This window comes from Vipera ursinii (genome assembly GCF_947247035.1).
Source record: "Vipera ursinii genome assembly, chromosome: 13".
NCBI classification, from domain to species: Eukaryota; Metazoa; Chordata; class Lepidosauria; order Squamata; family Viperidae; genus Vipera; species Vipera ursinii.
Window position 1 is genome coordinate 4,103,924 of NC_139526.1, and position 27,449 is coordinate 4,131,372.

General features: G+C 42.2%; 1 protein-coding gene across 1 annotated transcript in view; it reads left to right on the forward strand.

Moving 5' to 3' along the window:
* LMF1 (lipase maturation factor 1) overlaps window positions 1-27,449 on the forward strand; it is a 110,207-nt gene that overhangs the window by 42,596 nt on the left and 40,162 nt on the right. The window contains exon 3 of the mRNA XM_083373072.1: window positions 11,371-11,538. Coding sequence (XP_083229198.1) covers window positions 11,371-11,538 — 168 coding nt within the window. The remainder of the gene's footprint in view (window positions 1-11,370; window positions 11,539-27,449) is intronic.

Sequence of the window (27,449 nt, forward strand, 5' to 3'; positions counted from 1 at the left end):
GATCTTTATAGAAATAGGCACATCATGGCAACTGAACATCTCTTCCGTGGCCTTCGCATATACAACTTCAGGAGAGGTTGGCATTACCAGCCATGAAGACAAGCTCTGTTCCTACAGACTTAGTTTTGTTTTTAAAATATCTGTTACAGTATCCAGAGCTCTGAAATTAAAATCAAACCGTGAACATTACAAATGGGTAGCAACTCCATTTAAAAATTCTTGCTTATATAACAGCAGCCATTGGAATGCCCTTATTTCAGAGAGATGACCTTAGATTAGAATGAAAGCCTCTTTAAAATTAGAAAGCCAACAGTGTTTGTTTTTAAATCGGTTCCCTGTCTCGCCCCAGCCCAGCCCGCTTCTTTCATTTGCAAGTTGGCTTTAAAATTAAACAGTGTTCCAGATCAGGGAATTCAGTGTTGAACAAGGTAGCAAGTTCCTAACGGTACAATTTGCTCTTTGTGAAACACACTTGTATAAAGGAACCTACTGTTCCTCCATCTCTTTACTGAACTCTTTGGCTGAAAATTATCCAGATCCCAAACTGCTGCAGTGTAAACAGAGGCACGAGCCGTTAGATTCCCTTAAGTAAATTCCCCAGTGATTTTTCGTCCTGTTATTCCTTGGCTGGTTTTTTCCATGCATCATGTTTACGGCTGTCCAAAACTAATTCAGAGAGAGAAAATGGTTGCCGAGCAGGTTTTGAAAGTAGCCAGGGAAGACCTGGATCTGTTCTCTCTCCCCTCATGGTAGATTGATGACTATTTTGTTATAGAAGAAACATGATTTTTCCTCCTTTTTTGCATTAACGGTAGTATTAAAGTGGAAAGACTGAAAATAGGGGACAAACGAAAAGTACTTGGTGGAGAGCCTTGGTGGACCAGTGGGCTAATGCCTCCTTAAGTAACACCAGCTGCCTGCAATTAGTGCAGGTTCGCATCCCACCAGGCTCAAGGTTGACTCAGCCTTCCATCCTTCCCAGGTAGGTAAAATGAGGACCCAGATTGTTGGAGGCGATAAGCTGACTTTGTAAAAATGCCGCTTGGGTGTGTGTGTGAAAGCCCTAATAAGCAGGCATATACATAGAATGAAGGCTACTGCTAAGCTTGTAAGCCGCCCTGAGTCTTCGGAGAAGGGCGGGATATAAATGTAATTAAAATAAAATAAATAAAATACTTGTGGCCGGTCCTTAAATTCTGACAGTTGCAGTAGACTTTGGGGTTTTCATTTCTGTACTTGAAGTAGTTTTTTCTGTCACAGACCAGAATTCTGCAAATTAAGAAAAGCAAAATTTTCTGTTTCACGTGAATAAAATAGAAACATAAAAAGATAACTACGTCATTGAGGCCATCAAGGCACAATGAGTTTTATAGACAATATAACCAGATTTTGCCACATTCAAGGAAAATAACTTTGCCAAATAAGGAGTTTACAACGGCCACCTTTGGGTCCTTATAGAAGGCACAACTTGGGTCAGAGGTTCACTGGGTCTTCCCCACGTAGATACAGCCATAGCCAGGAGGAACCTCCCTTTTGTTGGCCTCCAGAACAGATGTTGGGAAGACATTACAAGGGAGTGCCTTTCTTTTACCATGCTCTGTGCTTCCAGAATGGAGCCATCCCTGTAGAATCATAGAACCATAGACTTGGAAGGGACCTTGAAGGTCTTCTAGACCAACCCCCTGCCCAAGGCAGGAGTTCTTATACCCTCTGAGACAAATGCTTGTCCAAGCTTCCTTTGAAAGCCTCCAGTAATGTGAGGAAAGCTGTTCCATTGCTTAATCGTTCTTGCTGTATTTCCAGATTGGATCTCCCTCTGATGAGCTTCTGCTCATTGCTGCTTGCCCTGTCCTCGGGGCGGATAGGGGAATGTTCCCCAGGATGGAGGGTATTCCATCTCTATGGAGAATAAATCAGCCCCGTTTTCCATGTGGCAGCCCTTCAACTGTCGGAAGACTTTTATCAGGTCTCCCCTCAGTTTTCTCTCCATTAAGCTAAGCATACCTAGTTCCCTTAACTGTTCATTGTACAATGCATCCTGCAGACCCCATATTACATTAGTTGCTCTTCTATTAGTATTCTTTCTAGCACCTCCGCATCTTTTTTGTCTTACATTTTGTATTTTGGGATACTGCATCCATACCAGAATTGGATGCAGTATCACAAATGTGGCCTCACCAATGTGGAATAGAGTGGTACTATTTCATGATCTTGGTGCTATCCGTCTGTTGATGCAGCCCAGGAGTGAGTTGGCTTTTTTGGCCGCTGCAGGACACTGCTGACTCATACTCAAGTGATGGTCCACCAGGACACCTAGATCTTTGGGGTGCCTTGACAGTTAACAGACCCCCCCAACTGTAATTCGGGGTCTGTCAGTTAATGGGGTGAAGCTGGGAGGGTTCATAACAACTCAAGAGCTATTGCCAACACTTCAATATTTTGTATGATTCTGAATAAATAAATAGCCTGAATGGATCCATGGTTTCTGGTGTAATTTTAGATCTGCTTCCCCAGGAATGCCCAGAATAAATAGGTGATATTTGTAATGCTGTTTCTATGTTCAGAGCAAGGGCTGCCAAACCTTTTTCTGTACTAACTTGTGTCAATAAATTGGGCTTGAGTGGGAAGATGGCATGGAACATGTTGGGAATGCAGTCAATAGCTGCTGGAAGATGGTCGTGATTGGCATAAACATGGCATTTTTGAGCCATCCTTCTATCCCAATGATGATTACGATGATTTTACAGTTTATGTGTTTATTTGGAGCAGTGTTTCTCAGTCTTGGCATTGGGAAGAAGTGTGGACTTCAACTCCCAGAATTCCCCAGTCAGCAAGGCTGACCTCTTCAAATTGCTGAAATTAAGAAACATTGAAACAGACCATGTTTATGCCCAAATCAAGCCATATGGCTTTGGCAGCACAACAAAAATAATCAAAAATGCAGAACAATGCAAGCAGAAACAATACATAGCGTTCAAAAACAACAAAATCACTGAAATGGCAAGCAAAATTAACTCATCCAATTGGAAACTAACAGAGTATCCACAGGGAGGAGGGAAAGTTGTCCGGCATCCACTCTCTTTGAATTTAAATAGGGTGTTACATAATGCAACTTTTTCAATTTCCTTACTATTCCACCTTGTCAGAGGAGCAGGAGAAATGAAGCCAACAACAGAAGGATCTTGGTGGGAGTCAAATGTGAGCCCTGGTGGTGCAGTGCTTGGAATGCAGTATTGCAGGCTGACTCTGCCCACAGCCAGGAGTTTGATCCTGACAGGCTCAAGGTTGACTCAGCCTTCCATCCTTCCGAGGTCGGTAACATGAGGACCCAGATTGTGGGGGGCAAGAGGCTGACTCTGTAAAACCACAAGAGAGGGCTGTAAAGCACTGTGGAGTGATATATAAGTTTAAGTGCTAAGTGCTATTATGGTAAGTGATGGCAGATTGGATACTTCTTTTCAAGGTGTCCCCTAATTAATTAGGTAGCACTTTCTTTAAAAAATAGCTTTTAAAAAAATAAAAGTTCTTGTAAAAGTTGCAGGAAATAATCTGTCCCATCCCTACAGTGTGGGGACAATGACTTTTCTATGACATTCATCCCTCTGTCTCTCACATGTCATGTTCAGTTTTAATGATGGGGCAGGAATCAACTCTGAGAGCTAGAACACTAGATTTCATGAATCTCCTTCTTGAATTGGACCCAGAGTCCCCTAGAATGTGGATTGATTGAATCTGAGCTTTCCAAGAAAGATGTTTTTCCCTCGTGCCATCACTCTGCTGAACACTTGATTCCCATGGCATTGACTCATTCTCATCTTTTCTCATCTTCTTATCTTTTCTACTATCTTCTCCTATTGGTTTCCTATGATTTATCACTTGTTTGTAACTTATGATTAATGTTTATAACTATGATTTATGATCTGTGATCTATTATTTACTGTTTATATGTATACTATGAGCTTAAGCACCAGAGACAAATTCCTTCAGTGTCTTTTCACATTTGGTCAATAAAGAATTCAATTCTGTTCTGTTTCTATTATTATTTCTATCTCTATCTCTATCTTTATCTCTATTTCCATTCTCTATTCTATTCTATTCTGTTCTGTTCTGCTCTGCTCTGCCCTACCCTACCCCTATTCCTATTCCCTATTCTATGCCATTCCATTCCATGGCATTCTTACCACAAGAAGGGTTAAAACTAGAGTACCAGTGCTCACCCATTTTCCTATCCTTCACCATTGCTTATGGGTAAGAAAATGAGCCATGGGAAACACTGCTGTTCCTGTTTTGGCAACATCTGGGACTGTGGGAACACTGTTTTCTATAGCTCCTAGTTGATCTAGATGTTAATCATATATGGTTTTCTTGACATTCAAGGCTTAATGGAAGCCATATTGCAGTGCCCTCTGAAATCTTCCCGATAAGGGGGGAACACTGGGGAGGCCCAACGTGGGGCACTGCAAGAAAATCAGCATGTGGTGTGGGAAGGCGGGAGGCTCTCTCAGTTACCAAGATTCTCCAAGTCGTTCCATGTTGTTGGTAATTCTTTTAGTTCCAGCAGGGACTGAATCAAGCTGGCTGAAACATGCTCAATTACTCAATTAAAGTTCAGTCCAGACACAGTGAAATATTGATTTAATAGACACAGGGGAATGGGAGTTCTGTTCTTAAATTAAATTACAAAATGATATAATTTCTATGAATCGGCATCATTTGTGTAATGTCAGTATGTAAATGATGCAAATCACTGCAAATACTGTAAGACAAATTTAACAGGTTTTTTTCTTTTGCATTTTAAAATATGCTGTCTAAAATGCTTCAGCTGTACTAGACATGTCCTTTTCAAATGGTTGTCTGGCCCACCTACCCATTTGCAAAGTTTTCTGTATCACTTACCTCCACTGGACCCCAGTTTATCCATCTAAAATCCATTGAATGGAATCCATAAAATCAAGGTGTTGCTATAGTTTTTTTCCTTTAGGGTTTGCCAATGCTAAACAAGATATCAGGCTGATTGGCCTCTTAAGTGAATGAATTCTTAGAACACCAATTTCATACCTGGTGAACAGAACTGCTTTGGTGACCTCTGCGGTTTGATAGAATTTAGGTACTGAGGAAATTTAAGCCCATAATGCTTTATTGCTCATTTTATAGGAATTATAGTAAGTCCTGCTGATTCATCTCGATCTTTGGATAATTCCTAACTGGTTACTACCTATAATAGCTTAAGTGGTGTCCTAGTGGGCCATCACCTAAGTACCGTTATAAGCCAACAGGTGCTGCAGCTGCCAAAAAGGCCAATTGCATCAACAGAGGGATAACATCAAGATCATGTGAAGTGTTAATGCTGCTTTATACTGCTTTGGTAAGACCATGCTTGGAATACTGTGTCCGGCTTTGGCCTTATCAAAAAAGATGTTAAGACTCTAGAAAAAGTGCAGAGAAGAGCAACAAAGATGATTATGGGGCTGAGGCTCAATTGTATGATGAACAGTTGACAGAACTAGGTATCTCTAGTCTAACAAAGAGTAGGATTAGAAGTGACATAATAGTTATCTTCCACTACTTGAGGGGCTGTCACTGAGAGAGATTGATTAATTCTCCAAAGCACCTGAGGGCAAGACTAGAAGTAATGGGTACTTTTAGACCCAGCCTGAAAGGAAGGAGAAATTTCCTGACTGTGAGAACAATTTATTGGTGTTGTGGGTGCTCCATGCTGGAGGTTTTCAAGAAAAGACTTGAAAACCATTTGTTTGGGATGGTATAAGATCTCCTGCCTTGGACAGAGGGTTAGACTAGACCAGGGATAGGCAACCTTGGCTCTTTTACGACTCGTGGACTTCAACTTCCAGAATTCCTGAGCCAGCATGCTCTGCTCTACTTCTCTGATTGCTGTTTTGGTATTATGACTAATAGAGTTGCTAAATTTTGTTATTCTGTACATGCAATTTGTCACTAGTTTGATATATATCACATAGATTTGTTATAAATTAGGAGTCCTGTAGCACATTTTTCACACTAACAGATTGTATTAAAAGGCACGTACTTTTGTGAATATGAAAAGCTACCCTGTACAGGTGAACCCATGTTTGCAGGCTGTGCAATTCTGAAGGTTTCATGACTCATACTGAACCTGGCCCACAAATTTGGCTACCATAATAAGCCTGGGATCAATCTTTCCTTAGCTGGATTTACCAAGCCCGAGAGCATGACTCCAAAAAGTCTTATCCAGTAAGGCCAATAGGAATTATAATCCTAATTAAACCTGGTAATCAAAATCCTTTTTTTTCCTAATCACGTCTCATTCATTTTAATGAAAGAATTTGCATTAGAAAATACATTTCATAATCTTCCACGGGACATATGGCAAACTGGAGATGGTTTTGCAAAAGTAGAAGCAAATTTGAATTAAACAGCAGAACGCTAAACAAGATTTTGATCTGAGAAAGTTTTAAATGGGTTGAGGGACTTGGAAAATGTTCTGTTTATAATTTATTGATTTATTGTATTTATAACATTTATTGGCCGCCCATCTTACCAAAGGGTAACTCTGGGCGTTTTAATTTTTTCATATTGGACTTTCAAAATAGGCTTGTTAAACCCTTGAAGAAATCTTTGTGATGGGATAAAAGAAGAATTGAAGTGAAATCAAACCCTAAAATAATATTTTATTGAAATTAAGGTTAAGACTGTTAGAAGTTAAATAAAAGTAAGAAATATAAAGTTGGTTTATTTGATCAAGGTTAAAATAAGACTTTTTTTAATGTTCTGGCAACTTTTATGGACTTTTTGCTAACACCAGGAATGAAAAGTTTTATGGATTTACTTATAGATAAGGGATGGGATATGGGACAAAGAGACAGCCATTTAACCTTATGGGGTTTAAACAATATAAATTGGTTTATATTTATTGCAAAATAAAGGTCAGAAATCTTGCCTTTTTCTTTATTGTATTCTTCCTCTTTTTTTCTTTCTTTTTCTTTCTCTAGTTTTTTGGCTTTCCTTCCATTCTCTTCTCTTTTTTTCAGATTGTATTAGTATTTACCATTTTAATTAAAATTCTTAACAAAAATATGTTAATATAATTAATAGGAGGTATGTGAGGTCTTGCACTTACTGTACAAAGGGGCGAATTGATCAAAGGATGTGTGTAACTGTCTTGCCTTTACTTGCTCAGTCTGTGTGAGTCTGCAGTCCGTTTCCATTCGGCCCCTGGAGAAGAAAGTTTCTGGCTTCAACAGCAGCAAAATTACGACTGTTGCTCAGAGAAACTCCCGCCCTTGAGAAATCACAGGAAGGTTTTCCTCTTCTCCGCTCACAAACATGCAGAGAATCAAAGTTTGTCAAGGGCTCCCAAACTCCCCTAGAGTGAGAGGATTTCCCCTGTTTTCTGCTGGCAAATAACTTGACGGTGGTTCTGTTTTCTTTTAATCTTAGCATCCATTAGAGCGAAAACATAAGTGATTTGGGAAGAGAAGGGAACACATTGGCTCAGTTCTGGGCAATTTGGTGTGCATTTTTATCCTTACTGGTTGGATGCACATTCTGTGTATCCATCCTGTGCTTTGAGTAAAGCAGCACCCAGCCCACATTCTTTCTCTCTCTCTCTCTCTGTCTCTCTCTCTCTCTCTCTCTCTTTCTCCTTCTCTCTTTTTCTTTCTCTTTCTCTCTCCTTCTCTCTTTTTCTTTCTCTTTCTCTCTTTCTCTCCCTCTTTCTCTCTTCTTCCTTCTCTTTTTCTCTTTCTTTCTCTCTCCCTCTTTTTCTCTCTCTCCCTCTTTCTCTCTCTCTCTTTTCTCTCTCTCTTTCAATTTCTCTCTCTCTTTGGCCCAGCTGCCCTGAGAGGCTAACTCAAACCAGCCCCCTGCCGGGGTGGGATTGGGGGCCGGCAGCCCCTGTCCTGACCCCAATTGCAGGGTCTCGGCAGTGCTCCATGACCCTTCAGCTTGTTCCGTCCTGCCCCTTTGTCAGCGGAAGGAAGGATGCTGCGGTCTTTTGTCCCGAGGGAATTCCATCCAGCCCAAAACCAATAGAAAGCAACAAGATGATTAATTCCAGCTATACTAATAAAGGCGCTGCATTAGTTCCAGTGTTTGGCAGAGGAGGGGAAGCCGTTCTCCTGTGCCCGGCGTCATCGCCTTCCCTCTCGTTGCTTCTACTTTGGATTCCTTTTTTTCCTTTCAGCTGCAAAGAGTTTAAAGATGGGTTGCGTCTCTTTCAATTATCATTGGTCTTTTCAACCTACTTTGCTTTGCTGTCAAAACATTGGAAAAACCTTAAGAAATATAATTTGTGTTCAATGCGCTAAAATGCCTGCATGCTCAGCCTTTCTTATTGGTCTGGTTTCTCTGCTGTCTGTCTGTCTTTCTTCCTCTTTCATTGGCTTTCCAAGATGAAAAATCTTAGGGACAAACCTGCATTCAGAAAAACAGGTGTGTAGCAAAGGGCAGGCATTCAGACCAACTGTGACAGGTATAATGCGTATACCCATACAAGATTAGAAAAAATACACATCTGTGTACAGGTAGTCCTCAACGTGCAACCACAATTGAGTCCAAAATTTCTGTTGCAAAGCAAAGCAGTTGTTAAGTGAATTTTACGGCCTTTCTTCCCACAGTTGTTAAATGAATCACTGCAGTTGTTAAGTTAGTAACACGGTTGTTTTGGCATCCCCATTTACTTTGCTTGTCAGAAGGTCGCAAAAGGAGATCACGTGACCCTGGGACACTGCAAACCGTCATAAATGTGAGTCAATTGCTAAGCATCCAAATTTTGATCACTGATCTTGGGGATGTCATAAGTGTGAAAAACGGCCATAAGTCACTTTTTCCAGTGCCGTGGTAACTTTGAATGGTCATTAAATAAACTGATGTAAGTTGAGGATACCTGTACAACTTTAGATGGGGCCAGTTGGGGGGGAGGTCTTTAAGGGTCACATTGATTGTGTAGGGCAGTTGTCTGTTCTCCAGCAGACACTGCAATTCTGGAAGGCGTGGTCTGCCAGCTCATTACAAAAAAGGTGCGAATCCAGAGGAGCTGAAACCAGATCTGGAGAGGAACCGGTTTCAGCCAGCGCTGAGAGCATCAGCTTCTGTGTCAACGCTGCTAACATCGAATGTTATTGCTTGACAAGAGATGAAGAAGTAGCTATTTCATATGTTAAACTTGTGTATTGCTTTAAGACTTGTGTATTGTTTTAGTTTAAGGTTAGGAGGGGGGACAAGTAGGATTGCACTTTTCAAGGCCATCTCGAACTAAGAAGATAAGGCCTTGGGGCTGATTCTTTAAATTAATTGGAGAATATGATTAATGACAAAATTAGAAAGGTGGAGAATTGTATTTTAATATATTGTACAAGGGGTGGAGATTTCAGATTCCAGCTTCCTTCGAGCAAGCATTTGCCCGTGTATTAGGCTAATAAAGGACTTTTAAGGTAAACAATGCCTCAGAGTCACTTGAAAAGCCCATACGTTGGAAACTTGACATTCTATCTGCAGCCAGTCTCAGCCAAGCAGCAGGCCTGCCAAAGCCCGATTGCGGTGTTGCTGAGCTTACACATCACCCCTTCCACAACGGCTTCAGCCTTGGCCATGGTGGTACCCATCCCTTGCCTTAAGGAGTTGTTTGTAGCAGCCAGTCAGCTTAAGCTGCTTAAGGATATTGGATATTTGAATATTGCATGTCGGTGAACAGGAATCCCAGTTTAATGAGTTGTGTAAACTCAGCCTCTGTGTCGGCAGCTGTATTTCTCAACCTTGACTACTTTAAGCCTGCGGGCTAGGGAATTCTGGGAGTTGGACTTGGCTCATCTTCAGGTTCCTTAGATTAAGAAACGCTGATCTACAGGGATCTATGAACAGTAATTGATCTGTGTTCTTTGATCATTGTTATTTAGATTTCGACTTTTGCTCTTTGAGTTCCATTTGATGTATATTGGGAGGGAGCTCATGTTCTCTGCCCACAAGGTCATTGCCCGAATGCCATCATCCAGTGGAGACTAAAATTTGGGGTTTCCGGTCTGTGTCAAAAATCTTAATTGCTGCCCTACATTCTGCAATTAAAGACAAAGAGAAGGATACTCCAGTTTAATATTTATTTTGTACTGCTCTTCTTGTTAGGAAAGATTATATGCACAAATAGAGAAACCAAAGGCTAATCACATAACGTTATAAAAGAGCAGCATTTAGTTGGGGAATTGTGGGCCTGGTAGAACACTGAAACATGGGACAGCAAACTGTCCTTTGGTGTTTCCTGAATGTGTGGATAAGGGGAAGAGAGTCTGCTTAGGAAGCAATCAGAGAAGAGAGGCAGGAGCCCCCAGATGCTTAACAGTTAGAGAAAGAAGCTTACGAAGGACCTGCCCTAGTGGGGTAAGAAATTTGTACATTAGATATGCAGGATTCTGTTGACTTAGGACCACAATGAGCCCAAAATTTCTATTGCTAAGTGTGACATTTCTTAAGTGATTTTGCCCTGTTTTATGACTTCTCTTGCCACAGTTGTTAAGTGAATCTGGTTGTTAAGTTAGTAAGACAGTTAAGTGAATCTGGCTTCCCCATTAACTTTGCTTGTCAGAAGGTCATAAAAGGGGACCACATGACCCCAGGACACTGCAACTGTCATAACTACGTCAATTGCTAATTGTTTGAATTTTGATCACATGACCATGGAGATGCTGCAATGGTCGTAAGTGTGAAAAATGATCATAAATCACCTTTTCAGTGCTGTTGTAACTTTGAATGGTCACTAAATGAACTGCAGTAAGTTGAGGACTCCCTGTAGTTCATCTTCTAGGTCAGGGGTAGGCAACCTCAGCTCTTTTATGACTCATAGACTTCAACTCCCAGAATTCTGGGAGTTGAAGTCCATGAATCATAAAAAAGCCGAGGTTGCCTACCCCTGTTCTAGGTCATGTGTCAAACTTTGGCAGCTATGTGCCTCTACATTTCAATTTGCCTTTAGATTAAGGGGGGGAGGTGTTACTTTCAAGTGGGTTAGATGGAGAAACGAAACTTGTACGATTCAGCTGAAGACCATGAGAGCCTGAAACTTTTTCAAGGACACCCAAACAGGTGTGGATTTGAAACAGACGGTTCCCATAACAAAGTGAACTTGTTAATATGGACTTTGGGGGTTTGACTGGGAAACGTATTGTTTAAGTCTATGAATTGCTGTTGGAACCTCAGAATTAGTTTTGCTTCGACATAACCATGCTGTACATTCAATAAACAGTAATATTTTTGGAGATGGGATTAACCTGGAGTTTTAGTTGGATTCTCGAGCTGGATGTTGACATTATGTTTCTTGTCTGGTATATCTGGGAGGGAGGACATCCTGGTCCTTCCCTTTTCATCTTGTTTTCTCTCTTACAGACCCAGCCGGTTCCCAACACTGTGGCCTATTTCATGCACCGGTCGCCTTGGTGGTTCCATGCCTTTGAGACCCTCTTCAACCATTTCATAGAACTGGTCGTGCCCTTCTTTGTCTTCCTGGGGCGGCGCATGTGTATGGCCCATGGTGTTCTTCAGATCCTCTTCCAGGTGAGAGCTCTTCAGCCAAAGGGGCTTTCATCCCAGGTTTGGATTTAACTTTTTTTTTGGATTCTCACAGCATGCCAAACTAAAAAGAAGGCTTGGTATCTAACTGCTAGGTACAGGTAGTCCTTGACCTATGATCACAATTGAGCCCAGAATTTATGCTGCTGTGTGAGAAATTTATTAAGTGAGTTTTGCCCGATTTTATGACTTTTCTTGCCACAGGTGTTAAGTGAATCACCGTGGTTGTAAAGTTAGTAACATGGTTGTTAAGTGAATCTGGCTTCCCTCATTGACTTCACTTGCCAGAAAGTCGCAAAAGGGGATCACGTGACCCTGGGGCATGGTGACCGTCATAAATTTGAATCAGTTGCCAAATGTCTGAATTTTGATGATTTTTTTCACGGGGATGTTGCAATGGTCATCAGTATGAAAAATGGTCATAAGTGACTATTCAGTGCCATTGTAACTTGGAACTGTCACTAAACAAACTGTTGTAAGTCAAGGACCACTGGTACATCAAAAACCTAAAGTAATGTTAAAAAATCTTACTACACTCTGAAACGTACCTCCTGGCTTTTGCCTGATAAGTCTGACTTAACACGTGCGAACACAAGCAAAAAGTAACAAACGTTGGGTTGCAGATCCTCTTGGTAAGTATCAGGTCCACAAATGATAGCTCATTGATTGACAGGATAGTCAAATGATGAATTGTCCAGTCACAGCACCCAGCTTTCATTTGATCCAACTACGGAGGCCCTGGCAAGAACACCTCCTCCCCAGAAGGAATGGGGGAGGGTTTTTGATCTACCTTACATTGCTAATTCATAAAAAGCTCTAGAAAGTGAGCTTACTGGGGCAATCTGATTTGGCAGAATTACGCAGATCCATGGGCTGTGCCTGTAATTTGGTTTGTCCCATGCACAGACAGAAACCTCTGGCTATCTCTCCAAAAGAGCCAGGCTCTTTTAATCGAGAATCAGACACTGATGTTAACTAGTTGATGTTATCTAGTTGGATAATGAAACATCCGCAAGCAGCCAAGCTCAGATGACACCAACAACCCTACGGTTCAAGCTTGAGCTACGTGCGATATATTCTCTCCTATTGAAGCTCTCATGTTGGGTTTTTTTCCCGTTGAGTGAGAGAGAAATCCTGTGATAATGTAACCGAAGTCAGGAGTGTAGAAACGCCACTACCATTTTGATCCTTCTAACTGAATTTTCACTGGCCGATGCTACTTTTCAAAATGTATTTTGAATGGTTTTTGTAAGGCATGCATGTCCTAAGTTACTGAGCTGTGGTTATGTGGGGAGCCCATGTTAAAACCCTCTGAGATATTCTCTGGGATAGTTGGTCAATAAACATTTAAAAACAAACAAAAACCCAAATTGCCGAGCCTCAAATGCAAGTCTTCTATTTGCTGTAATGGATGTTTACAGATCTACAATGTTTCCTAAGTTACAGTCAAGGATCTGCTAGACTCTGAAAAGAGGAGCTGTCTTATGTAGCACGTCCGTAATGGTCTGCTGCTAAATACATTCCTCTTACTGCTCTTTAATTAAGGCTTAATGGCTGGATGGCAATTAGTCACTGACTTTCTCTCCCAAAAGACTCTAATGAACGAGAATTAGTCCCAGTTGTTGCTCTTTGGAAGTTGGAGGATAAACACCTCAGTTTATTGATTATCTACTGTTCTTTTCTTCATTAAAAATGACTTTTATTGGCAGAACCTCAGCTCCAAGGGGAAACAATAGAGTTTAATGCAATATCCCACTTGATTTGTAAGGTATTATTAGGCAGTTTGTAAGAGTTGGAGTGAAATCACACAGGCTACGTTAGTTGCATGTTTCCAAGTGAGTTAGCAGATCCAGACAAAATTTATTGAGCAAAATGCATTCTGTAGCTCACCTCCATTGCATGCAATTGTGTGGACACATACTGTACATGCATGCTTTCACATAAAGGAGGATGTTTTTCTGCTTGTAAAATTTGTTGTGGGAAATGGGGTTTTGTGAGAAGCGTACATGTTTCCCGGTCCAAGGAACAAATTCTTCCCTTGTTTTATAAACTGTTTTTGTGAATGTGGGTCTGTGGATCTGTGATGTACATACACTCACACACACACACACCCTGCCTAGCAAGTATATATGTGCCATTGGATGCTGTAGTAGAAAAATGGCCCCTTAAAAATGCATGTTGGAATGTTTGCCAAAGTATTGCAATGAAAATATTCAAAAAAGTTATCCTTTCAAAACTAAAATGCAAAACAATATGCTAAAGGTCACAGGGTAAGTAATTTAAGAGCCCAGGGCCATCACTAGGACTGGCGTCAAATGATCCCCTCAAACCAAAAACAGAAATAATCAAATTAAATAAACAGCCAGCTTGCTTCATAAAAGGGATGAACAAAATGGGTTGTGTCTGAACTCTTCCAGGTATAAAGGTAAAGGTAAAGGTTCCCCCGCACGTGTGTGCTAGTCATTTCCAACTCTAGGGGCCGGTGCTCATCTCCGTTTCAAAGCCAAAGAGCCAGCGCTTGTCCAAGGACATCTCCGGGGTCATGTGGCCGGCATGACTAGACTCCAAAGGAGCACGGAACGCTGTTACCTTCCCACCGTACTGGTCCCTATTTTTCTACTTGCATTTTGACGTGCTTTCGAACTGCTAGGTTGGCAGAAGCTGGGACAAGTAACAGGCGCTCACTCTGTTACGCGGCACTCGGGATTCGACCCGCCAAACTGCCGACCTTCTGATCGACAAGCTCAGCGTCCTAACCCACTGAGCCACCGCTTCCAGGTTTAGAACAGCTCTTTCCAAATGGTTTACACTAGAACCAAAATATGCCTAACTGGTCCAGGCACGGTATGAACAGGACCGTGTGGTCCCAAGAGTGGACCAAAGCACAATTGCAAGGTTAAGGGGAAGAGTTGAAAGATGATTGGCAGAGGCAAGAAAAGTCCTGATGCGGGTGGGATTATGCTGCAGTGAGGTATTGCAGTTGGAACAGGGGAGGTATGTAGGGAGGGGGGCAAAGCTGTGGATAGGATATGGAGCTGGTGGAGAATGGAAGCAAGGTGGTGGCACAATGGTTAGGGTGCAATATTGCAAGCTGACTCTGCCCACTGCCAGGAAGTTCGATCCTGACTGGTTCAAGGTTGACTCCACCTTCCATCCTTCCGAGGTCAGTAAAATGGGGAACCAGATTGTTGGGGGCAAAAGGCTGACTCTGTAAAACACTTAGAGAGGGCTGGAAAGCACTAAGTGCTATTGCTGTATCATCCTTCAAATGATATAAATCGCAGAGATGGCAAACTTTCCAACTGAACAGATAACCAGGCAATAACAAATGCCCCTTTCTGTTAAGCTAATGTTTCACTGAGATAATGATGAGGCTTACATAAGTAGAACAGCTAGACAGTAATATCATATAAAATAAAATAAAACAAAACATGAAGCCAGCTGCGGTCTGAAGACTCTGTAATGTTTCACTATGTTTATGGGTGCCTCAAGATGGAGGCCAAAGCCTGGCTTGTTTCATGTAGCACTGAAAATTAAGCATTCCCCTCCATGCACTGAACGTCCCTGTTAGAGAGCAGCCAATTAGAATTAGAATTAGAATTAGAATTAGAATTAGAATTAATTAGAGTTGGAAGGGACCTTGCAGATCATCTAGTCCAACCCCTTGCCCAAGCAGGAGACCCTACACCGTTTCTGACAGATGGCAGTCCAGTCTCTTCTTGAAAGCTTCCAGTGATGAAGCTCCCACAACTTCTAAAGGCAACTTTGGTTCCATTGGTTGATTGTTCTCCCTGTCAGGAAATTTCTCCTTATTTCCAGGTTGAAATCTCTCCTTGATCAGTTTCCATCCGTTATTCCTTGTCTGGCCTTCAGGAGCTTTGGAAAATAGCTTGATCCCCTCCTCTCTGTGACAGCCTATTTGTAGGACTTTTGGTGAGCCTACCCGTTGAGTAACGGGCATCTTTGCTTCCAGAGCTTTCCTCCAGGAACCCTCTTCCGCCCCAACTCCCTTTGCCATGGGCCAGAGTCCATTATGTCAAGGCAGCTGCCTCACCAGTTCACCAGGAAGGGTGTGGCCTTGGGCAGAAGTCAAGGGGATGCAGGGCAGGCAAGCATTTCATTTGCTTCTGCCACATTTTCCTCTGCTTCTACTCCTAATTTATGTTTTGATTGTGTAAATGTGTCTACACAACCCAAAGATACTCTGTTCTAACTGTGGTTGCGTGAAGCCCTTTGGGCATCGTTCAGAAACATCCTTAATGGAGTTCCAGCTCTCAACCAGTGTGGTTTCTTTCAAAATAAACTCAGTGCTGACTCTTGACAGGCTCTAATGAAAAACAAATTGTTTTATTATTTATAAAAATAATTGGAAAGAAACTTGAATTAGTTGTCGAGATAGGAACATTTCAGCTTCTCCAAAACAGGGTTTGAGAAAGGGATTTATTGAGGAAGGGAGGAATGAGCTCTCTGAAACCTTCAGCCTTGCTTGCTTTAAAAAACACCTAACCGAGATGTGACTCTTGCTTTTTTTTAATCATGACATGTCCTCAGTTAATTGGAAAGGATCAAGGAAATGGGTGAGTAAACAACCACAGCATTAGCTCTGGCATGGCAATTAATGCCTGAGGAACTCTCTTCGAAAAATGAAAAACGAAAGCCATCGGAGGAATAAAATGTGCTTAATTTTGCTTTTCTTCTGGACTTTGGGAGATGGATTTCTTGGCCTTGTGATCAGCTACACAAAGATATACCAACCGTGTTCATATAACAGATCAAAATGGATCATTTTTAAGAGCTCAGATCAGGTATTTGGCCCGGTCACTTTAGGGGAACAGAAGTTTTAATTTTTGAGAATGGACAGAAGTAGGGTGGGTGTTTTTCCTGATGCAGTTTTCCTTCCCTTCCCTTCCCTTCCTTGCCCTCCCCTCCCCTCCCTTCTCTTCTTATACTCCTTTCCTTTCCCCCTTTCCCTTTCCTTTCCCCTTTCCCTGTTTTGTTTTGTTTTGTTTTATTATTTATTTTATTTTATTTTATTTTATTTTATTTTATTTTATTATTTTATTTTATTTTATTATTTTATTTTATTTTATTTACTGACTTCATTGGTTTTTCTCGGCAGGAACATGGAAACCTGCCACTGCCTTTTTCCAAAAGAATTCTTTGATTTCTCCATCTAGCCTGCAGCCCTGGGCTTTGCTGGTCCCTTTTCCTTCCAAGTATTAACCAGGCCCAACCTGGCTTAGCTTTTCTTGAGACAAGCCAAAATCAGCTCTTTCCCTATCCAGATGAGGCAGTGAAACTAATAATCTAAAACAGAATCACAGACGTTTTGCATTGACTGTTTTCTGGGGCCTTGTCCTCAACAGACCAAAATTCATACAGCACGGAGAAACATGATATAGGTAGTCCTTGACGTACGACCACAATTGAGCCGAGAACTTATATTGCTAAGTGAGAAATTTGTTAAGGGAGTTTTGCTCCATTTTACGACTTTCCTTGCCACACTTAAGTGAATCGATGCAGTTCTTAAGTTAGTAACATAGTTGTTAAGTGAATCTGGCTTCCCCATTGACTTTGCTTGTCAGAAGGTCGCAAAAGGGGATCACATGACCCCAGGGACACTGCAACCATCATAAATATGAGTCAGTTGCCAAGTGGCCGAATTTCAATCACATGACCCTGGGGATGCCGCAACAGTCATAAGTGTGAAAAATGGTCATAAGTCACTTTGTTCCATGCCATTGTAACTTTGACCGGTCACTAAGCAAATTGCTGTAAGTTGAGGACTTGCTGTATAAGTGGACCATATCCACTTTCTGTCTATCCTTATAATAGGGGGGAAATTTGGAAACAGCTTTGCAAATAAGCTTATTGCTGCAATCCTAACCCACCCAAAAAGCATTATTTGCCTTCCTAGTTCTGGGCTGATTCTTTCCTGCCTCAGACATTTTAGGCAGCACCTGCAGATGACTTTTGCTTTGTTTCCCCAAAATGACCAGATGCATGGCTGTTAACTGTCCAAATTATAAGTGGCTTATTTATCTAATGTGTGAACTATTGATTGAAATCTACTCAACTATCAGCTCTCGGGGTGGGGGGAAGAGGATGTAAGTTAGTATGTAGCTCAGTCAATATGACTTATTTGAGGAAGAGAGCACATCTACTTGGATTTCACTCAGAGCCAGGATGAATAGGATCCCATCAAGTGAGAAGTTCATGGAAAAAGTAGCTGGAAATTGCTGGGTTCTCTGCTTCTTAGTGTGTAAAAAAGCACAATCTCAAAGGATTCCAGTAAGGAAGAAACTGGAAGACAGCAAAGAAAACTTGTATGGGAAAAATGGACCTGGAATAGATTCAGGAACTGGAAAGATGTCACAAAGTGTAGACAGGTAGTCTAAAAGGGTAGACCTGCTGTCTGGAAAGCAGAAGCTCAGAAAAGGAAAAGCAAAGGCTTTGACAAAACAGAAATCGAAAACTGGAACTCAAAACATCCAAGACAGATTAAACTCGGAAGAAAAGCAATCTAGATCGTCAGAGAAGGACAGATGGTTAGAGAAGAACATCATGGAGCAGTTCGATAAATACTTTTCCCAAAATAAAGATATATCTAAAGCTTCCCAAATTATCAAAAAATATAAGATAAGTGGAGATGTAGGATAGAGAACAGTGGCACTGTGGCCCAGTGGTGAAGACGCTCACCTCCCATTTGGAAGGTTGAGAGTCCAATCCTAGGTAGCGGCAGATCTTTCTCGCCTGTTTTTGTTCGCCCTCAAGAAAAAATAATATGATAGGTTTCTTCAAATACGTGAAAGAAGAACAAAGCCTGTTTTTTTTCACTCCAAAGAACAAGGGACTAAAGCGGTGTCTCTCCACTGTCCTTGAAATGTGTGAATTTCAACTCCCAGAAGTAAAAATAAATTTAAGAATTCTTGGAGTTGAAAACCTTATATCTTAAAGGTGTTAAGGTAGAGAAACACTGTGCTAAAAGCATTTGATAAAGCCAAATGCTGGTTGAACATTAGGAAAAAGAATTTCTAAACTATCACAGAAGTTCAAGCAAGAAGTTCAGGCAGTCACCCAGAGAGATAGACTGTTTCCCTTTGTTGATTATTGAGGAGGAGGCAAATTCAGTTTAAATTTTAGCAAAGCATCAAAGCCTTAGCAGAGTGGCTGAGCACTGGTACCCATGAAGATGGTGAGATCACCTGGACCAAGCAGAAACTGGCAGGCATCCGGGGATGCTTTAATTTGGCCTACAAGACCATCTCCAGATGTAAGATTCTGCAAAATCGAATTTAGGTCGATCATTGGGACCAGAGATTTACTCTTCCGAGCTTTCGGATTCATGCTGGAGCCCATCTTCAGAACTCTCTGAAAATCCTGGGACACTTATATTTGCCTTCGTTCGTGAAAGATTCTGGGTGATTTTTAATCTTAACTCCCATTGAAGTATCATAATCATCAGTGGGGCTAGCAAGGGAAGTTAAAAAAAAGCAAGATGCCTGGCTTAATATTGCCATCAAGACTTCCCCTCTGGAGGAGATGACCAGACTGAGCCCCAGGGAGGGTCAAACACATCATCAGTCTCAAATCCCTTGGTACCCACAAGAGATCTAAGCCCAGCCCACCTTGAATTCCTGTGACTCTTATCTATCACCAATTTGCTTGGGCCGTTAGTAGCTCAGATTCTTGTAGAGAGTAAGCTTGCAATAAATAAGAGCCTTGGTGCCGCAGTGTTTAGAATGCAGTACTGCAGGCTACTTCTGCTGACTGGCAGCTGATTGCAGTTTGGCAGTTTGATCCTGACCGGCTCAAGGTTTACTCAGCCTTCTGTCCTTCTGAGGTTGGTAAAATAAGGATCCAGATTGTTGGGGGCAAATAATGCGGACTCTGTAAAACACTTTGAGAGTGCCATAAAGCATCGTGAAGCGGTATATAAGTCTTAAGTGCTATTGCTAAATATACCCATTTGAACTGCCTGGATCTCCTGATTTCCCTGGAGCTTTTTTGTGCATGCATCAGATTCAAGCAGCTGCAACTGCCTCTTGCCTCCCAGAAGACACCACTAATAACTGTATTTATAATGAGGTACATACCGTACAGTTGATTTTTCTTTTCTTGGTTGGGAATCTATGAAGTTTGTTTTTACATTTTAAAAATGTTTACCAGCATCTGAGCATAACTGAGGGAAATCAAATGCGATGACTCTTCAAGACAGCTATCTAGAACTAGAAATTGAGGTTTGAGGGAGGGATATTTGCTTCATCCCTCCATTTAAAAAAAAGTCAGAAGGTTTCAAAGGTAACGTGTAGAAAGCAGCAAACATAGCTTAACCCAGGCTACGATCTGTCAGCTCAGCGTTTTCCAGGCTGCATTTTTAGTGAATCTTCTGTGCATGGCTAGAACTTCTGGGGTCTACAGTTTACATTAAGATTCTGTTAAATTGTCAGTTGCATTTTGCGTAATTTATTTTTCCAACTGCCGCTTGGTTGGTGCCAATTTGGATCTTAGTTTACAAATTTAACAACCGCCAAGCTCTGTCTGAAAATTCATACCCATCTTCATATGCACTTTGCAAACAAGAAGCACATCTCTCCATGCTTTGCTTTTAAGAAGGATGCTTTTGTGTTTTATTGAGTTGTAGTCCCTTGTGCAAAAAAAATCTGAAAAGTGCTGCTTTCTTGTGCCCAAGTGTAATCTAGTTTTTTGTGTAAATGGAGTGAAGTTTATATAAAAATATTCTCCTTGGACAAATTGCTTTTTCATTCCTAGTTCCAGGCCCTGCTGTTCTACATGAGTCACTGAGTTGGCCACTATCCTGACTGGAAGTCCAGCTTGGCACGTGCCCAGGGCTTCCTCTCCACACAGAACGGAGAAAGCTCTGCAGATGCTCACTTGCTTTTTCTGGACAAACTTGTCCAGGTTTCTAACAAAGGACCACCGGATAAGCAAACCCTTGTCTACCTCCAAGATGCAGCCTCAAGGGTGGCTCTTTACCACAAGCCTGCATTTCTGTGGCCCAGTTGCTAGGAGCCTCTCAAAAGGCAGCCAAGTTTCTTAGGGCCCCAGAGGCTCGAAGATCTTGGATAGGATAAGATAGGATAGGATAGGATAGGATAGGATAGGATAGGATAGGATAGGATAGGATAGGATAGGATAAGATAACGGAAGGGACCTAGGAGGTCATCTAGTCCAATCCCCTGCTCAGGCAGGAAACCCTACACCATTTCAGACAAATGGTTGTCCAGTCTCTTCTTTAAAACTTCATTTTTAAGGTGCATCCCCTGATTTTTCTTTCTCGCAGGGGTGACCGCAGAAGGGAGTCCAAAAGTTAATAAAAGTTAATAAGGTCTCCTGCCTTGGTTAAGGGGTCGGAGTAGAACACCTCCCAAGTCCCTTCCAGCCCCAGGATTCTAGGTTTATTTATTTATTTATTTATTTAATTTTATTTGTATACCGCCCTTCTCCCGAAGGACTCAGGGCGGTGTACAGGGCAATACAATAAAATACAATATATAAAAATTTAAAAAAAATAATAAATACAATAGCCCAATTTAATAAACTACAAAACGTTAAAATACCCCTAAACCCATCAGACCAGGCTGGCTTGTTCAAATGAATATGTTTTTAGGTCACGTCGGAAGGAGCGAAGGTCGGGAGCCATCCGGAGCTCCACCGGTAAACGGTTCCACAGGTCTGGCGCGCCCACAGAGAATGCCCTCCCCCTGGGGGCCGCCAGTCGACACTCTTTCACTGACGGCACCCTAAGGAGGCCCTCTCTGTGGGAGCACACTGGACGAAGGGAAGTTGATGCCAGCAGCAGATGTCCCTGTAAGTAACCCGGACCCATGCCATTTAGGGCTTTATAGGTCATAACCAGCACCTTGAATCTTACCCGGAGGACAACTGGAAGCCAATGCAGCTCACGGAGTAGAGGTGTTACATGGGAGTATCGGGAAACTCCCACCACCACTCGCGCGGCTGCATTCTGCACCAGCTGGAGCCTCCGAGTAGTCCTCAAGGGCAGCCCCATGTAGAGAGCATTGCAGTAGTCCAACCGGGAGGTCACGAGTGCATGAGTGACTGTGCGCAAGGCATCCCGGTCTAGATAGGGCAGCAACTGACGCACCAGGCGAACCCTAGTCACAGCTCCTATATGATCATCCAAGGAGAGCTGTGAATCTAGGAGGACACCCAAGTTACGAGCCCTATCTACGGGGGGTAATATCTCACCCCCCATAATTAACGGTGGAATATTTCCCGAGACGCCGGCAGGTTCTGATGGCAGCCCCCAAAATGAAGTTTTCCCCCTTTTTATTCACACAAAATGCAGGTTAAAAAGGGGATGGGCTTTGATGGCGTGATTATGGCTGTCAGTTTGGCTTTTTTATTTTTTACACTCCCCAGATGACTTCTTGCCAGCTCCAGTCTCGTGATGATAAAAATCATCACAGGAAGGAGCATCAGTTTAACTTCAGCTACCACAGGGCAATTGTCTTCTTCTACTTTTCGCATTATTACTGTACACTGCCATGAAGCCAGGGGGTTGGTAACAGATGCTTTTTAAAAACTTAGTAAAAATCAAACGCATTCTCTTGATATGAGGACCACATTTGTTAGCTTTGTTTAGATTTAAATATAGCCAGGGACATTCCCTGTGTGCCCCAGGTAGAGAGAGGGCTTGATGGAATGATTGTAAAGGTAATCCTCTACTTACAGCAGTTCACTTAGGGACCAAAGTTACAACAGCATCAGGAAAAAGTGACATCTGACCATTTTTCACACGCTTGTTGCAGCATCCCCGTGGTCATGTGATCAAAATTCAGACGCTTGAATTCAACTGACTCATATTAACGACTGTCGCAGTGTCCCAGGTTCAAAGTGACCCCCTTTTGCGACCTTTTGACGAGCAAAATCAATGGGGAAGCCAGATTCACTTCACAACCTTGTTACTAACTTAAGAACTCAAGAACTGCAGTGATTCATTCTCACAGCTGTGGCAAGAGGAGTTGTAAAATGGGGCAAAATTCACTTAACAAATGTATCACTTAGTGACAGAAATGTTGGGCTCCATTGTGGTCGTAAGCCGAGGACTGCCCCTGTTCTCCCTGAGTGCAAAAGGTGGTCCAGGGAGAGCACACGCGTCCTGGCAGCCATGCCGCTGCAAAAAAAAAACCACTGCCAGAAATTCTGCTTTCTTCTACCGCTTCAGGGCAGGTGACACCCAAACCAAGAGAGACTGAATTTCAGAGTTGGGGTCTTCTCTCCAAGGTACTAAAATAAACAGGGTGTTTAAACCCCATTAGTTTGAAGTCTTGCTGTTCCAGGTGAAGTAAGTATCCAACAACAGACTTCACGCAGGACTCTTTTTGTGTGTGTGACAGTGTCAGGGAACAACCTTTCTTTGAAACCCACCCTGCCACAACCACTTGGCGTGGTGCAATGTTCTGCAAAATGTAAGGCAGAGAACACAGATGTGACAAAGCTTTGTAATAGCCCAGAAGGGTGATTTGGGAAAGCGGGGATCTTAGTCTTCAAGGACCTTTTCCTTTTGAAGACTTTTGCACAAGGTGAGGAAATGAATAGGTATCAATTTGGACTGTCCCCCCAAAACTGTGTCCCCCCCAAGAAGGCTGAGAAATTGTGCCCTGAAAAATTAAATCACAATCTTGAATCACAATCTGTTGCTTGCCCAGGTAGACATATCTAGTATCTTATTACCAGATTAAGAGCAGCAATATTGCCATATGTCAAGAGAACAGTGGGATGAAGCTGGTGAGCCTCTGAGCCAGTGCCACATGGTGGGCAGCTGTATCCAGAGAAGTTTCAGGCATGGACAGAAGGAGTGGGATGACTGCCTCTCCCTGTGACTCCCCAAAACTGAGCTTTTGTGATATCTGACTTATTTACCAAAGCACCAGAAGGCAAGACGAACAATGGATGGAAACTAATCAAGGAGAGAAGCAACCTAGAACTAAGAAAAAATTTCCTGACAGTGAGAACAATTAATCAGTGGAACAGCTTTGCCTTCAGAAGTTGTGGGTACTCCATCACTGGAGAGTTTTAAGAAAAGATTGGACAGCCACTTATCAGAAATAGTATAATGTAGGTCGCCTGTGTGAGCAAGGTTAGGACTGCATAATCTCCAAGGTCCCTTCCAACTCTGTTACTGTTGCTATTTGGACTAATCAACAGCCTTTAAAACCAGTTAGTAGATCAATGCCCTACCAATTTATCCAGTCCCTTTTTAAAACTCTGACTTATAGTGTAGGATCTTCACTGGTACCTATTTTAGGACCAAAGTAAATAAAACACCCATCCAGAAACTGGATGTGATCTCTCAAGAACTTTTCCCCTAATAAGATGTTACAAAAAAGGAGGGGTTGGAGAAATCCAAAAAATAGATTAGATTTAAAAATATCCTCAAAGTGAAGTCAGCATTTCTTCTTTGATTAGATTCTATTTACCTAGTGAGATCCAGTAGTTTTCCTTGCGATAGGTCCTGATAACAGAATAACAGAGTTGGAAGGGACCTTGGAGGTCTTCTAGTCCAGCCCCCTGCTCAAGCAGGACAACCTATACTATTTCAGACAAATATCTCCAATCTCTTCTTTAAAACCTCCAGTGTTGGGGCACCCACAACTTTTGAAGGCAAGCGATTGTCCTGATTAATTGTTCTCACTGTCAGGAAATTTCTCCTTAGTTCTAGGTAGCTTCTCTCCTTGATTAGTTTCCATCCATTGTTTCTTTTCCTGCCTTCTGGAGCTTTGGAGAATAGGTTGACCCCTTCTTCTTTGTGGCAGCCCTTTAGATCTCTGGAGAATGTCACCAGAGAGGCAGGGTGCAAGCCTTTTCCTTAGCAGCCCTATACTTAGGTATAATGTTTCCTCAAAACTAACTTGGCCCATCCCTACTGCTATTCCAGAAATTGTTTAAGACCTGTTTTTTTTTCCAGACAGGCAGGCAGATGTTTGAATGGTCTGCACAGAAGTGGTGCCAATTGATAATTGATTAGTGATATATTTGATAGAATGAAGATTCATGTTGCATTGTCTAAACTCAATCATACTAATTTAATTGTGTGTGTTACTGGAATGATGAATGTAAATCATTCAGCATCAATTTAGACAGAGTAAATATATTCTGGAAGCAAATAGCTTGTTATGAACTGAACTCTAGCCTGCCAATTAGAAAACATGGTATTTATATAACACTTTGAATGTCCAGAGCACTTCACCCTTCTTCCAGTTATGGCAGAAGCCCTACTTTTTCCAGCTGCCTTGGTGGACAGAGCAATTTGGAAGCTTAAAAAAGAGCCAACTTTCTCTCGTTCTGCACGCTCTGTATATCAGCTGCCTTCAGTGATTCCCCACATGTGTTTTGAAGAAGACCTCAGTAACATGCTTCAAGGGATTTTACAGAAAACACATCCTCTTCCTTCTTGGCTAACCTCTCAACATCTGGATGTTGTCTCTCATGGCCCACCAATTCTGCCCTAGGAGCACTTTTTTTCCTTTCCAGTGCTGGAAAGCAGAATCACCCAGGGAAGTAGAAGATTCCGGACAAAGAAACAGAAGGGCCGTCTTCACTCGGAGCCTACTATTGGGTGTAGGAATGCCCCTCATTATATGGAGGATTATGTATTGTATAATATTAAGTATCCTTAACACAAAACAATACTCTTTTGATATCTCTTACTGGGTAAGATGGACTAAAGAGGTCTGTTACTCTTTAAGGTTGCCTTTATGAATGTTTGAGAGGCACCTCAGTGAACGGGTCTAGGACAACTCTCCACTGCCAACTCGCTTCACTCAACTTGCCGCAGGACAAGAATTACAAGAAATGGTGGAATTAAAGAAAGGATGCCAAAGGAAAGGATGCAAAATGAAATGTGAATCACAAAAAATAATTTTTTAATTATTTTAAATAATTAAATCATTCAATTGTCCCCTGGTGAGTTGTCTCGTGCCGTGTTGGCCGTGGTGAGTGGACCGTGGCGAGTTGGCTGTAGCGAGATGGCCGTGACAAGTTGGCTGCGGCAGGTTGTCCATTCGGTCGGTGAACACGAGTCTGTCTGTGTCTTTGGCTTGATCCAGCCCTTTGGTTATGTCAAAGTTTGTAAGTTCCATATCAGCCTCCTCTTTCCCCATGGAAGGAAAAAGAAAAGGCCATGCATATCTGGAAGGCAGTTGACTATTCACCAGTATTGTTGCATCAGTCCAAGGTCTTTTTTTTGTGTTTTGAAGAATTGCTATGTCATCAAACCCCCCCAAAAAAGGAATTGTCTCCTTGTAACCTGTTCCTTGGAGGAACTTGCCTGCTCACACTTGGGAATAATGTCCTGAAAGGTGGAGCTTGGCCTCCAGGTTTGATGGACCCAGGTTCCTATAGTTGCTGGTCAGGATGAACAGTCGTCATGCTGGACAGCCACTGAGGGATGAGACCCAAGTTGGAAAAAGCTGTCTTGGATCCTTATTCATCAGATTCCTGAAGGAATCCATTCAAATCAGTGTGAAAGGACATTTTTAATTTTTGAATGAAGAATTCCAGAAGAGTAAATTAGAAAGTATGTTAGCATTGTCTGGGAGGGGATGAGGAGAAAGCACAAGCTCATTGCAATGCACTGTTCAAGATGGGGGTCACTGCAAATAAGTTGCACCTCTCTTTCCCTAGGCAGGGCTGCACCAAAGAGCTGTGCCTAACCAGGATCTCCAGGGTTATGACTAGTTCTGGTCTTGGAACAGAGAGGTTGAAGTTCTAGGATGTGGTTTATTTTTTACGATGTGAGTTGGGCAACTTCCAAAAGGCACAGGATGTTTTGGACTCTGGTATAAGGAGATTTTGGCTAAATGGGACAATCTCATTTGATTGAAAGAGTGTCCTGTTTCTCTTTTCCAAAACAAAAATGGGTGTGGCGGAAGTGTTTTGGACACTCAGAACAAGCATGAAAATATCAGCAGTAAAACAAGGATTCTTTGTGCCATATCAGAAAAGGGCATTGGGTCTGTCTCCAACTCATAGAATCCCCAGAGAAGAAAAAAGTTAGCAAGGGACGAAAGAGATCTCTAGTGGAGTATTAGGAGAACTCATATCAGTTGTCACACTAAATCTTAACCTCAGTGGTTCAAACTTCTGGGTTGGCTGGGGATGTTTTGAAGGTCAGGCACTGAACTGGGATGATGTGTGAACTCACTAAATGTTGCGTATTGGGAATCTGTTTTGCTCCAGCACAATTCTTTTGATTGTTATGATTCTTTTTTGCTATTTTTTCTCCCTATTTGATGTTTTATTACTTGTGTAAGTCACCCAGAGTTACTTTTGGATTGCTTGAGTTCCATTATGATTTTTATGAATGGCTACTGCTAACTTAAGAGACATGGTGGCTCAGTGGGTTAGGACGCTGAGCTTGCCGGCCACATGACCACGGAGACGTCCTCGGACAAGCGCTGGCTCTTCAGCTTTGAAGTGGAGATGAGCACCAGCCCCTAGAGGTGGAAACGACTAGCACGCATGTGTGGGGGAACCTTTACCTTTACTGCTAACTTGGGGATTAATCGCTTGGCCAGTTTTCTTTCAGTCTGAGAATTCTGTAGATGTATCATATTACAGTGGTCCCCAACCTTTCTGGCCCCACGGATTGGCAGCAACGGTGCTGGTGGTGAGGAGGGGAGGGGATGATTTCATGTGCGCAACCTAATGGCCTTGCAAATGGAGCTTTGCATGCTTATCCACTGCTTATCCACTCATGAACATTGCAGCGTCCCCGTGGTCGCACGATTAAAATTCCGATGCTTGGCAACTGACACATCTTTATTAATATTTATGACAGCTGCAGTGTCTGCCTGGGCTGACGTGATCCCCTTTTGCGAACTTCTGACAAGCAAAGTCAATGGGGA